At 39.6% G+C, this 13,672-nt stretch overlaps 2 protein-coding genes across 4 annotated transcripts in view; one reads left to right on the top strand and one right to left on the bottom strand.

Annotated features, from left to right (window-relative positions):
- Positions 1 to 2,909, bottom strand: part of LOC119794420 (bone morphogenetic protein receptor type-2-like) — a 46,983-nt gene extending 44,074 nt beyond the window's left edge. Inside the window, exon 1 of the mRNA XM_038301974.1 lies at positions 1,943 to 2,909. Coding sequence (XP_038157902.1) covers positions 1,943 to 2,021 — 79 coding nt within the window. The 5' untranslated portion in view covers positions 2,022 to 2,909. The remainder of the gene's footprint in view (positions 1 to 1,942) is intronic.
- A 4,037-nt stretch (positions 2,910 to 6,946) lies between these two features.
- LOC119794429 (dedicator of cytokinesis protein 9-like) overlaps positions 6,947 to 13,672 on the top strand; it is an 83,848-nt gene continuing 77,122 nt past the window's right edge. For 2 of the 3 annotated variants that reach the window (XM_038301988.1, XM_038301991.1), the window contains exon 1: positions 6,947 to 7,240. In XM_038301988.1, coding sequence (XP_038157916.1) covers positions 7,127 to 7,240 — 114 coding nt within the window. In that variant the 5' untranslated portion in view covers positions 6,947 to 7,126. The remainder of the gene's footprint in view (positions 7,241 to 13,672) is intronic. The other variant, XM_038301989.1, reaches the window with a different exon arrangement.

The following is a 13,672-nucleotide window of genomic DNA, read 5'->3' on the forward strand; positions in this document are numbered from 1 at the left end:
TCTTAAGTTGTGTGAGAGGCCCAGGGACACATTGCTGAAAAATTACAAAATTAGGCGACTTTTTACGTCCCTAAGGGGTCCCCGGTGACGCCATTTCATTAATAGAAGAGCAGAAGGTGATTAAAACAAGAGTGCTAGTTTAGTTTCTAAAACAAACATGGCTACAGCTTGGTGCTAACATGTTTGTTAGCTGTCACAATTCAGTCAGAATTCTGACATTAAATTCAGAATTCTGAGATTAAAGTTAGAATTCTGAATTCTGAGATTAAATTGAGAATTACGATATTAAAGTCTGAATTTTATCTCAGTATTCTGATTAATTCTGACTTTAATCTCAGAATTCTGATTTTTTTTTTTCTCAGAATTTTGATTTTTTTTCTCAGAATTCTGATTTTTTTTCTCAGAATTCTGACTTTAATTTAAGAATTCTAAGATTAAAGTTAGAATTCTGAATTCTGAGATTAAAGTTATAATTACGATATTAAAGTCTGAATTTAATCTCAGTATTCTGATTAATTCTGACTTTAAAGGAATAGTACACCCAAAACATGATTAGCCTTCATTTTCTACTCACCCCCATGCTGAACAAAACTCTGGAGTACTTTTTTGATATCTCAAATGCATCTGGAGATCTGGGAGGCTTCTTGCTGTCTGCTGACATTCAAATAATGGAGGTCTATTGTGCCCGAGACAGAAAGGTCCACAAAAGTCCACAAAAACGTGTCAATATTCCTCCATACTGCTCGTCCAATGTAATCCAAGTGTCCTGAGTGGGTAGCATCCAGAATTTACTCGAAACGAAGTCATTTAGAACGTTTTAGAGCCTAAACAGTAGTGTATAGGATTTCCTAATAGCGCCCCCATGCGCGCTCACGATTCTACGGAAGCCGGCAGACCAAACCGGAAGGAAGTGCGCATTCAGCGTCTGCTCTGCCGATAATGCAAGCGTAGAAGAAGAAATGTGCTGTTTACCTGTGCAAAGAAAGAAACAACGAAAGAAAAATGTCTGAGGACTTCAGTGTTGAGGAAGAGCATGAGTTCTTTGCCGAGCTGAATGCGCTGGTTTGGTCTGCCGGCTTCCGTAGCGCCGTGAGCGCGCATGGGGGCGCTATTAGGAAATCCTATACACTACTGTTTATGCTCTAAAAACATTCTAAATGACTTCGTTTCGAGTAAATTATGGACGCTACCCACTCAGGACACTTGGAATACATTGGACGAGCAGTATGGAGGAATATTGACACGTTTTTATGGACCTTTCTGTCTCGGGCGCCATAGACCTCCATTATTTGAATGTCAGCAGACAGCAAGAAGCCTCCCAGATCTCCAGATGCATTTGAGATATCAAAAAAGTACTCCAGAGTGTTGTTCAGCATGGGGGTGAGTAGAAAATGAAGGCTAATCATGTTTTGGGTGTACTATTCCTTTAATCTCAGAATTCTTAAATTAAAGTCAGAATTCTGAGAAAAAAATCAGAATTCTGAAAAAAAAATCAAAATTCTGAGAAAAAAAATAATCAGAATACTGAGATTAAATTCAGATTTCTGAGATTAAATTCAGATTTCTGAGATTAAATTCAGATTTCTGAGATTAAATTCAGATTTCTGAGATTAAAGTCAGAATTCTGAATTTTTTTCTCATGTTATGATGAGATAAAATCAAAAAATCAGATTTTTTTTCCAGTAGCCCTAATCCTCTTCTGCACACACCCTCCCTAAATTGATTATGCATTCAAAACAAATAGTGGCAGTAATTAAAGTCTTTGCTCTAGGAAATTATGAGGGATGATCTGTCCAATAAAAAAAAAAATAATAATAGATTTCAGTAATTTACAGATATCATTTACAATCAGCCAAACCAAGACTGTGGGAAATCATCTAGCAAAGGAAAGTCATCAAATATTGATCAGAAGGACATTACAGAATCAATCAAAGCCACTCACCAGCCACAGAAGTCAGCAGGACAGCAAAGCAAAACCCAAATCTTGCCAGAGATTTCATCGCAGCTCGGCGCACAGCCATAACGGCGAACTTTGTCACTGGATCTTCCTCCGAGTCGTGTTGAACTTGTTTTTGGTCCTCTTCTATTGCAGATTATCCTCCTTTTCTACACGTATCTCCTCCAAAGTCAGCCCATAAACTTGAACTGAACTCCCAGCTAGTGCGGCACAACACACTGAGAAAAAAATGTAAAAACAAAAATAAAAAACCAGGGATTTGCTGCTGTTTTTTTTGGCTTATCGCTGATGTCGTTTGGCTAATACGAATAACAGAAATGAAGTGAATTAGTCCAGCTTTGCAGCCCGATGAGGAGCGGACAGATTCGCTGAGTATCTATCGGATCTTCCATCTGTGCGCGTCCGAAAAACAGCGTCTGTGTCCTGCGGCTAACATGCTAGCAGCCCGAGGCGACAGTCTGGCTGGGGCTGCAAAAACTTAGGTAAAACTGCTAAATACCGCTTAAATGACCAATCCTTTCAGCTGCAGTTTATCATCAAACGTATATGTTTTTAAAAAACCAAACCAGTTTCCTCAAAAAGCGGAAAAAAGCAGAGACACCTTTAATAAAATCCGAGTGTGTCAAAAGCTGGTCGCTATCCAAGCTAACGGATGCTAGCCACATAGCTAGCCGGTTAGTTCAGTGCGTCCCGTGTCGTTTTCCCGTTGGGAAAACATAAAAACAACACAACGGCTCATGGGCGCCTGTGCTTTAGCTGTTCCGGTGAGCAGTGGACGGAGATCGCCTCCCACCCCCCCGCCCCGGTGCTGAGAGATGGCGGACGGAGGAGATGGTTATCTGGAGATCGGATCAGGGCGGCTGGGAACGCCTCGTTTGCGGACTCGTCTGGACCGCTGGTCTCCGGGTATCAAGTTACCGCCGCGGACGGTCCCACTGAGCCGGGAGGGAGCAGGAGGGAGGAGCAGCGCCGCTCTGCCGCAGACAGTGGAAACAACACCCGGGGACGGACGTGCTGCATTCAGGCTCTTTGTGTCATTCCTTGGGCGGTGCGATTTACAGCATAAAACGTTGACATCTAAAAGTAAACATACCTGATAAAATTAGGAATACTTTTGTCCTTTAAACTTGTGCGCAAATTGAGGGGCTGTAATTACAAAATTTAGTGGAAATGATCAGGATTAGATCTGATAGATCCGCACAAAGTGGTGCATAAAAATGGGGTTGAATATACCTGTAACAGGGGTTTGCAAGTAGATAACCAACTAACTGTTGATCAACTAATAAATAAATCAGAGGGAAACATGGTGTTGGGGGATAGGCGGCATAGGGCAGGGGCTTGGTATCCGGAGGTTGTTAGTTCGAAACCCACTCCCACTGCCTCCACTCTGGGTCTCTGAGCAAGACCCTTAACCCTATATAGGGCACTCAGTCAAATACTTTGAAATAAGTAGAAATTTCTTAAATTAAGGGTGTTTACCCTTAATTTAAACAGGTAAATACAGAAGAGGATTAGGGGCCACTGAAAAAATTAAAAAAGTGAACTGATTTTTAAGTTTTATTTCTGTATAATATAAGAGAAAAGTCAGAATTCAGACTTTTTATTTTAGACTCCTGACTTTAATCTAAGAATTCAGACTTTTTATATTAGACTTCGGACTTTAATCTAAGAATTCAGACTTTTTTTTTAGACTTCTGACTTTAATCTTGTCATGTTTGGCTTGACGTGTTTGGCCCACATGCTGAACACACTCGGAAACAGGCAGATCTTTGAGGGTTTTTATTGGAAAAAAAACAGAACGAAAGGGGATTCTGCAACCGCAGACCGAAGCTCAGCACAGGGAGCCGGAACCAAGGAACGTCTAGGGGAATGAGAAGGGCGGTTAACCAGGGACGGGGCAAAGAGGAATGTTCAGCTGGACGAACGCTTACCTCAGAGCGGGGAGAGCCGGACCGGGGAGAAGGCGGGTTGGACTTAAAGCTGGCCAGGTGGAGGAGAAGGCGATCGTCCAGGTGACCTGAGAGCTGAAGCCAGAGAGGGTCCGAGCAGCACCGGGGAGATCCAAGCAACCAGAACAGCGGGGGAAACCTGAAGGAGGTCCGTGAGGGTGGGGGGACCAGTGAGGGGAACCGACTCGGAAGGAACCGGGGGGTACCACTCAGAGGAGTCCACCATGAGAGGAATCAGAACACGAGGGAGGCACCACTACGGTAACACTCAGGCGTCCTTCCGCTGTCTGAACGCAGTTCTTATAGAGCACCCCGGTGCTGCAGAAACAACCCGCTGGTGTGCGAGCCCCAATCAGTCAACCAGGAACACCTGTGGAGAAGGCAGAGGCAGCAGAGTCCTGACAAATCTAAGAATTCAGACTTTTTATATTAGACTTCTGACTTTAATCTAAGAATTCAGACTTTTTATATTAGACTTCTGACTTTAATCTAAGAATTCAGACTTTTTATATTAGACTTCTGACTTTAATCTAAGAATTCAGACTTTTTATATTAGACTTTGGACTTTAATCTAAGAATTCTGACTTTTTTTTTTAGAATTCTGACTTTAATCTAAGAATTCAGACTTTTTATATTAGACTTTGGACTTTAATCTAAGAATTCAGACTTTTTATTTTAGACTTCTGACTTTAATCTAAGAATTCAGACTTTTTATATTAGACTTTGGACTTTAATCTAAGAATTCTGACTTTTTTTTTTAGAATTCTGACTTTAATCTAAGAATTCAGACTTTTTATATTAGACTTTGGACTTTAATCTAAGAATTCAGACTTTTTTTTTAGAATTCTGACTTTAATCTAAGAATTCAGACTTTTTTTTAATTAGAATTCTGACTTTAATCTAAGAATTCAGACTTTTGGGGGGGAATTCTGACTTCAATCTAAGATTTCTGACTGAATTTTGACAGCTAACAAACATGTTAGCTCTTCCATTAATGAAATAGAATCACCAGGGATGCCTCAGGCACATAAAAAGTCGCCTAATTTCATAATTTTCCACCAATATGTCACTGGCGTTCTCAAACAACTCATATCTTTGTCAGTGAAGCTGATTACTCCCACATCTCTTTCTTCATGGTGCCCATCTACATTAAGATCCAAAATTCTGAGATTTAACTTCTCTAAAGTTCAATTATTATTATTATTACATATGTCCAGGCTGATGTGCAGTATAGGTTTAGAACTGATGAGAAAACACTAAATCAATCATAGACTCTGCATCAAACTGATAACGCCAAACCAAAACACTGCATATTTACACAATACATATTTAATGCTCTGAACTTCCACAACTAATTTCTTTTTTTTAATACACTCTGTGCATACTAAACGACCATAAAAATTTTCAAAATCTAACTTTTACCCCTGAAAATCTTTTAGATTAATTAAAGGTAGCCCTTTTTCACATATTTGTGTCCTACTTGGCTTTTGGCAGACTGCTAACAATATTTCCTTTGGCTTTTCTTTTCAACAATTGATTTTCTTTTTTCCCCCTACTTGCTTGAAAGATCCACAGCTCAAGTGGGATAATCTGTAAAAGATAATTTTATCTAACTTGCAGATCTCTGCAGCTCCTCCAGAGTAACCATGATCAAAACAGATCTTTTAGGATTGGGTTGAAGGGTTGATGCAGTGTTAATTCATATTGCATCAAACAACTTCACAGTTGGCCTCTTTCATTGGTCGTTCATATGGTTGAAACTTTCTTTTTCAATATGCTTCAAAGAAATCAAGATTTAACTGGTGGTAAAAAAGTCTTTAAACAGATTAAAATCTTTAACAGATTGTGTTTTTGCCACAAGCTGTTAGCCATAATGTGGATCAAATACATAATAATTTTAAAAACACATTTATAGTATCTTGATTATGATGTTTAATGTTTAAATAAATCTCTGAAATTGTTGTTAAAAGGCTTAAGAAAACAGGCAAATTAATATTACAATGTCATGTATAAAGATTGATGAAAAAGAGAATTCTGATATAAACATGAACATCTGGTTCTTTTTATGAGCACTAGAAAAAAATGAGGGGGTGGCTCAAAACTGCAACACATAAATATTTCATCTTAATGACACTGAAGGCACCAAGCAGATATTTAATTAGTTGATACCTTACTGCCACTGTGTGGTTAAACCACATACTCTACAAAAAATGTGCAATATACAAATTGTGTTTTCAAAGACCTTAATATGATCATACAAAGAAATTAAATCCCTATGACTGCAAACAGCTTTATTTACTACTTAAAAAGCAGTATTTACAACATTTATCTCATTTATCTCTATTTTATTCTTATGCTTTATGATTTTAAAGGGATTCAGTAAGCATCATGACTGTTTTCTGCTGGATGTACTGTGTCTCCATCAAGCAGAATACTAATACAATTTTTCAAAAGAAATTACAAACCATAAGAAAATTTGTCTTTGGTTAAATTTTCCTTTTTGGTACCAATGTTTCATCAGATACATTTTTACATCAGAGAAATCCCTTCTAAAGGCCTTCTTTTGCCACGTTAACTTTCCCTTTTTTCATTTGTACTTTTTTATTCTTTTCAAACAGCCAACACAAAAACTTATTTGAACTTTATTTTCCTTCTAATAATACTTTTATCGCGCCTCAAGTCAGGTTTCCACTCGCAATATGGCGGATGTACTTGACGCCTCATTGCTATGGCTACGCAAAAACCAATGCGTCATTTTTTTCATGTGTAGTTACACCCCTACTCCAGCAGGTGGGGGTGTCGGACCGTGGCAAGGTGAGCGCAATATGTAGCGTAGCTTTAGTGCCTGGTAGTTATGAAAGCTTATAAAATGTTTAGCACCAGTTATGCAGAATTACGACTAAAATTTTATTAAACGTGGATAAACATATAGACACTCCAAATATAACCTAGTAAGAAGGCGGTCGGGGCATTGTTTGGCAGTGCTGTCCAATTGGACACCAATGCCCAGAGAAATGGGCGTGTCCTTTTTACCCGGGTTGTCCCCGTGGCCCCTGAAGCGCGGCGCTCATGCTGAGAGCCGTATGTTTGAAGTTTCTCTCAGGTTCAGTAACGCTGTAATTCAGTATCAGTATCCTATTGGGGGAGTTCAGAATCAAAACGCTCCTAATCTTATTGGTCCTCTCAGCACCTGGCCATCTGATGAAAGGTGGACTTTGCCATGGCTTCTGCTCCACCTGAGCCCAGGAAGTTTACCAGGGGCCTCAATAAACCTGGGACCGCGGCGGAGCTCAGGCAGAGCGTCTCTGAAGCTGTGAGAACATCGGTGTTAATGGTAAGAAGAACCAATCTTTCTCTGCACCCATCCAACACAAATACAAGAAATCAGATACTTTACAGGGTAAAAACACTATAACTGTAACCTCATGGATGACATGTCAAATGCACTGAAGTGTGTAGAGTTATTCTATCCACTGACACTGCATGTTTCTCATGCCTGACTCTTGTTACAACTTTCTCAAAGAGGTTGCCAGGTAACTGAAATGCACACTGACTGCTGCACGCGCACCAATCGGCACAATGTGTCACTTGATCCTGATGATGCACCTTGCAACATGACACCTATGACAGAAGCATACACTAATAGATAAAAAACAGAAAAATAAACACATCTTTATTTTTATTTTTGCAGAAGAAATGAGTATAGAATGCATTAGTTTACGAGAAACTTATTGTTAGATGTTGGTTTTGTTTCTAGTCAGAGTCAGCCCAGATCAGGTTTGGCTGTGTTGTTGTATAACAGTGATCAATAAGTGATTTTTTTTTTCTTGCTAATTGCTTTTTCTGCCAGTTGGGTTAATTAGAAGCGGGTTCATCGGGCACATTTGTGCACACAAGCAAGGAATCTGGCTTAGTTTGCACTATGCTCTCAATATGTCATTTATGTTATAAAAATACATATGCACTTCCCTCTGTAGAGTATGTTAATTGGTGCTGCACTGCCTCTATCATCATAGCCCTGCAGCTTTCTCAAATTCTGCACTGTAACAGCAACTCATCCCAGGTTTTACTTTGAAGATCTGTGATCAATCAACATCAGGTAGCTCATAGTTGTGATCAAATAAGGACAACGATGCACAATTTTGAACAACCTCTTAAAGCAATTATAGCTGCATGTCTTTTGGAGTTTCATTTTAGCTTCTTGGCTGACCTAGAGAAGGAGTATTGTGCCTATTCTTCCTTGGAAAACAGCCGGTTATTTTGGATAAAGTGCATCATTGGGGTTCAATTTGTTTCCAAGTCTGCTGTATTGGATACAGCTCTAGATTTAAACTAGTCTTGTCAATATGCTTTGATCTAAACCATGTCACAGTTCCTCTGGCTGTATGTTTAGAGCAGTTTTCTGTTGGAATGTGAACCTCCACTCCAATATACAGTCTTGTGTGTTATTTCAATGCCACCATTAAGTTTCATTTGCTATTTTCCTTTTATATGTTGTCATTTTCAGATCATAGTTTTTAAAGTTTGGGATCTTTCCTTATCCCAAATAGGCTTATGATTGATTGGGTGACTTTTGAAGCCAAAACAAGATTTACTTTGCTTATGGAGCACAGAAAAAAGGAGATAAACTCAAAATCCCATCAACTGTTCCAGATTTACATTCTTTTTAAATGCAGACATCATGTACCTTTTTCATGACTATTCACTGCATAATATTTGTGTTGATCCAGTTTTATAAATCGCAGTGAATGACAAATTGTTGTCCTGACTTATCAAAATTAGGAAAACTTCAGTGAGTATAAATACTTATGCAAGCCTTTTTCCATTATGAGACATTTCAAATGTCTTAAACTTATATAGGATTTTTGCAAATTTTTGAAAAGCCTCTCCTCTTAAAAAAAATGCACATGCACAACCCTGTACCCGCTCCAGAGAGGGAACGCTTATTATGGCGTGTGAGAGCATGCAGAGCCCATTTCTCCTCATGCACTCTCTGTTTGAAAGTTGTTTTTTTGCATTTCTCATACAAGTTACTTTCCAAAAGAAGATTTGCAATTTTTCCGCTATGTCAGACTCAACACCGGTAAGTGAAAATGGGGACGAACACATAGGACGACCTTACGTAAACATATCACCAGAATGACTGACAATTAGGAGGACCACTGATTTTGATGATCCAGCCAGAAAAAGAACTTCCTCCTCTATACCATTAACTAGCTGGCTTTATTCCAGTTCTTATATATATATGTATATGTGTGTTTATAGCAGAGTATCATCAGCATAATAATAGACATTTATCCCATGCTTCCCCACAACATTAGCAGATGGAGGCCCAGATAAAACAAAGGGCAGTGGTTTAAACAGTGGGTCTTGTTGAACTCCATTGTAAACTTGGTTTTGGTGAACGAATTGTTTGCACATAAAGAAATTTAAGGTTTTCTATCTTTTTGTTTTTCCTATTCATGCAGTCATGGTTTTGAAGCTCTATTAGCTGCTTAAGTACATAACGCCTCCCTCAAGTGATTCAGACACCCCCCCCCCTCTGTAATTGACATTTATGCACTATTGTTGCACGCCACATATCACTTTACTTGGATTTATCACTTTACTTGGATTTAGTTTTACATATGCATATATATATACACTATATTGCCAAAAGTATTTGCTCACCTGCCTTGACTCACATATGAGCTTAAGTGACATCCCGTTCCTAATCCATAGGGTTCAATATGACGTCGGTCCACCCTTTGCAGCTAGAACAGCTTCAACTCTTCTGGGAAGGCTGTCCACAAGGTTTAGGAGTGTGTTTATGGGAATTTTTGACCATTCTTCCAGAAGCGCATTTGTGAGGTCGCACACTGATGTTGGACGAGAAGGCCTGGCTCTCAGTCTCCGCTCTAATTCATCCCAAAGGTGTTCTATCGGGTTGAGGTCAGGACTCTGTGCAGGCCAGTCAAGTTCATCCACACCAGACTCTGTCATCCATGTCTTTATGGACCTTGCTTTGTGCACTGGTGCACAGTCATGTTGGAAGAGGAAGGGGCCAGCTCCAAACTGTTCCCACAAAGTTGGGAGCATGGAATTGTCCAAAATGTCTTGGTATGCTGAAGCATTCAGAGTTCCTTTCACTGGAACTAAGGGGCCAAGCCCAGCTCCTGAAAAACAACCCCACACCATAATCCCCCCTCCACCAAACTTTACACTTGGCACAATGCAGTCAGACAAGTACCGTTCTCCTGGCAACCGCCAAACCCAGACCCGTCCATCAGATTGCCAGATGGAGAAGCGCGATTCGTCACTCCAGAGAACGCGTCTCCACTGCTCTAGAGTCCAGTGGCGGCGTGCTTTACACCACCGCATCCGACGCTTTGCATTGCACTTGGTGATGTATGGCTTGGATGCAGCTGCTCGACCATGGAAACCCATTCCATGAAGCTCTCTGCGCACTGTTCTTGAGCTAATCTGAAGGCCACATGAAGTTTGGAGGTCTGTAGTGATTGACTCTGCAGAAAGTTGGCGACCTCTTCGCACTATGCGCGTCAGCATCCGCTGACCCCGCTCCGTCAGTTTACGTGGCCTACCACTTCGTGGCTGAGTTGCTGTCGTTCCCAAACACTTCCATTTTCTTATAATACAGCTGACAGTTGACTGTGGAATATTTAGGAGCGAGGAAATTTCACGACTGGATTTGTTGCACAGGTGGCATCCTATCACAGTTCCACGCTGGAATTCACTGAGCTCCTGAGAGCGACCCATTCTTTCACAAATGTTTGTAAAAACAGTCTGCATGCCTAGGTGCTTGAATTTATACACCTGTGGCCATGGAAGTGATTGGAACACCTGATTCCAATAATTTGGATGGGTGAGCAAATACTTTTGGCAATATAGTGTACATACATTTATATAGATATTAGGGGTGTGCATAATAATCGTCATGATGATGCATCATGATTCAAATTTTCGTGATCTACTGCATCGATTCTTGACGCCAAGTATCGATTATTAATTTAAAAAAATGAATAAATAAAATTGCATGAATGGTTGGCAAACATCAGCCAAAAACAAGTAAATGTCGCTGCAAATGTGTTGACGCACGCTGCCTTGTGTCACAAGCATTTCTGGCCGTGGGATACTGCGCCGAGTCATTCAAAAACAAAACATGGAGGAGAAAATATTGCACTGCATCGCAATAATTCAAGTATCGTGATGCATCGTGATAGAATCGCATCGCGGCCTGTGAATCGTGATTCGAATCGAATCGTGACTTCTTTGGCAATACCCACCCCTAATATATATATATATATATATATATATATATATATATATATATATATATATATATATATACAGAAGAACTATATGTGTATATATTTTTATCTTTTTTTATTTTTATCTTTATTATCTTGTATAGTTGGATGTGTATATATGTATATAAAACTGTAACTGGAGCGTGTAACAAAAGTAATTTCCCTCTGGGATTATTAAAGTATTTCTGATTCTGATTATTCACAGCAATTGTTTTGTGTTCAGTAACTGCTACACAAATGTCCCTGACAATTTTAGATTGTCTGGGATGGGAATCAGCTTCGTCAAACAGTTTTTTAGGAGTAACATCTACTGCTTCCAACAAAGCCCCTCTTCTTAACCTCTCTTTAAAATCAAAGTAACTTCTTTTTAGCTGTATGATAGCTTAACGTGTTTAAAACCTAGTACTCCTGTGTGTTTCTTCTGCTAAAGCTGGGCTAGCTTACCTTTGTTCTATTTTGGATTTGTCCTAACGGTGCAGCTGCCCCCTTTAACATGAAATAGATATGCTGGTATGGTAAATATATATGTATATATAGTACACAAAGACCGTCAAAGAAATTTCTCAGCATCTTCAGTTTCACTGACAAAGATGATGGATACCTTATGCTGGGATACGTTGTGGTGTTTACCGTAAGGATACAGATCAGAACCCTGTATTAGATTTAATAATGCATGGGATGATGTTGATTGACTGCGCTATATTTATACCTGCCCTCTTTCTCCTCAGCAACTTGGTGTCGCACTGAGAACTCTAGGGAGCATTAATTATGAATACCCATGCATGCAATAAATCATCTAACCAGAAAGAGGGAGGGTACTTGCAAAGACAATACTATAAAACACATCCACACCCTTAGAATATTTTTTCCTTATATATATATAATTATTTCAGACCGGTACACAAGTTTTTCATTACAAAGATAGCCTAAGTAGATACAAAATGTTATTTGAGAAGATGATACTATCTTGTTAATCAACTGAGCTTCTCTTGTGTTGTTGGACCAATAGCTTGTTAGACTTGGACCTAGACAATTTTTATTGTCTAAGTCAATAAAATGGAATATTTATGACATTTTGTGAAAGCTGTACAAAATGGTATTTTGCTTTATTCGGCTTTCAGAACGTTTCATAAAGTGCAGCAGTGATCAAATGTAAACGTTGTGAGAGGTAAAAAAAAAAACATGGTGAAAAAAAAGTTCAGAGCATTAAATATTTATGGTGCAAATATGCAGAATTTTGATTTGCTGTTATCATTGTGATGCAATCAGGAGTCAGTGACATGATTTAGAGTTTCTCAACAGTTCAGCTGTCTGATGGCGGTGGGGAAGAAGCTGTTTAGGAATCTGCTGGACCTGCATCCAATGCTTCAAAGTCTCTTCCCAGAGGGCAGCAGGGAGAACAGTCCACCTTCTTCCAGTCTGAGACGCTTCAGCCTCCACACCACACAGTGAGACAGCTGGTCAGAACACTCTATATGGTGCTTCTGTAGAAGGTGGTGAGGATGGGTGGGGGCAGGTGGGCTCTTCTAATCCTCTGCAGGAAGTACATGCACTTTTGTGCCCTTATGACCAGTGAGGTGGTGTTTATAGTCCAGGTGAGGGTGTCTTGGATGTGCACCTCCAGGAATTTGGTGCTGCTGACTACCTGTACAGCTGGGCTGTTGATGAGCAGTGCAGCGTGTTTAGGCTGGTTCTTCCTGAAGCTCTCCTTGTGACATTATAGATCATAAGATCTTGTTCTACAGGCTGGGGCAGAGGGTTAGAATCACTAGCTTAGCTATTAACTAGTTTACTTCATACCTCCTGGACATAATCTTCCATGTCAGCTTGGTTCCTGTTTCCTTCACCTCATTTGCTTTTATTTGAAGCACCACAAGGTTCTAATCTTGGACTCTGTTTTCTTCCAACCTGCTTCCACTATGCTCAATGCCTAGGAAAAATAATATATATTTTTTCATCTCTATGCAGATGATTGTCAGGTTTATTTTCTGTTAAAAGAGAAAGAGCATGTGCTCCATCCAGGCTTTCACCTGTGCACACCTGCAAGCCAATCAAAGCAAAGTTGCAACAAACAGAATATAGTTTAAACGGCGACGTAGTGAAGCAAAATGTTACCTGATGCGTTTTGCAGAAGGCAAAGACAACAGGCAGCATTCTTTTTTTATATCAAGAAAGTTATTTTAAAGGCAGGAGGGAGAAATCAACATTAAAGACGATGCTTTCCACAGACAGGGAGATTATTATGGTACACAATCAGACTGGCTGTTTGCGGTTATAGTACATAAATAAGAAAACTAAAGAACAAAAGTATTTTTTATTACATCAATGTTCATGGATGTATAATTGTTTGCAGCCCATGTTGGTAGATTGCCTTCAGTGCAGTTTATTTCCACATGTTCGTAATAAATTAAGCAACACAAGCTTTTTTAAGCTAAACATAAGCACACAATGTTGTTATC

This window comes from Cyprinodon tularosa, unplaced genomic scaffold, assembly GCF_016077235.1.
Source record: "Cyprinodon tularosa strain WSP-4 unplaced genomic scaffold, ASM1607723v1 ctg48, whole genome shotgun sequence".
Taxonomy (NCBI): Eukaryota; Metazoa; Chordata; class Actinopteri; order Cyprinodontiformes; family Cyprinodontidae; genus Cyprinodon; species Cyprinodon tularosa.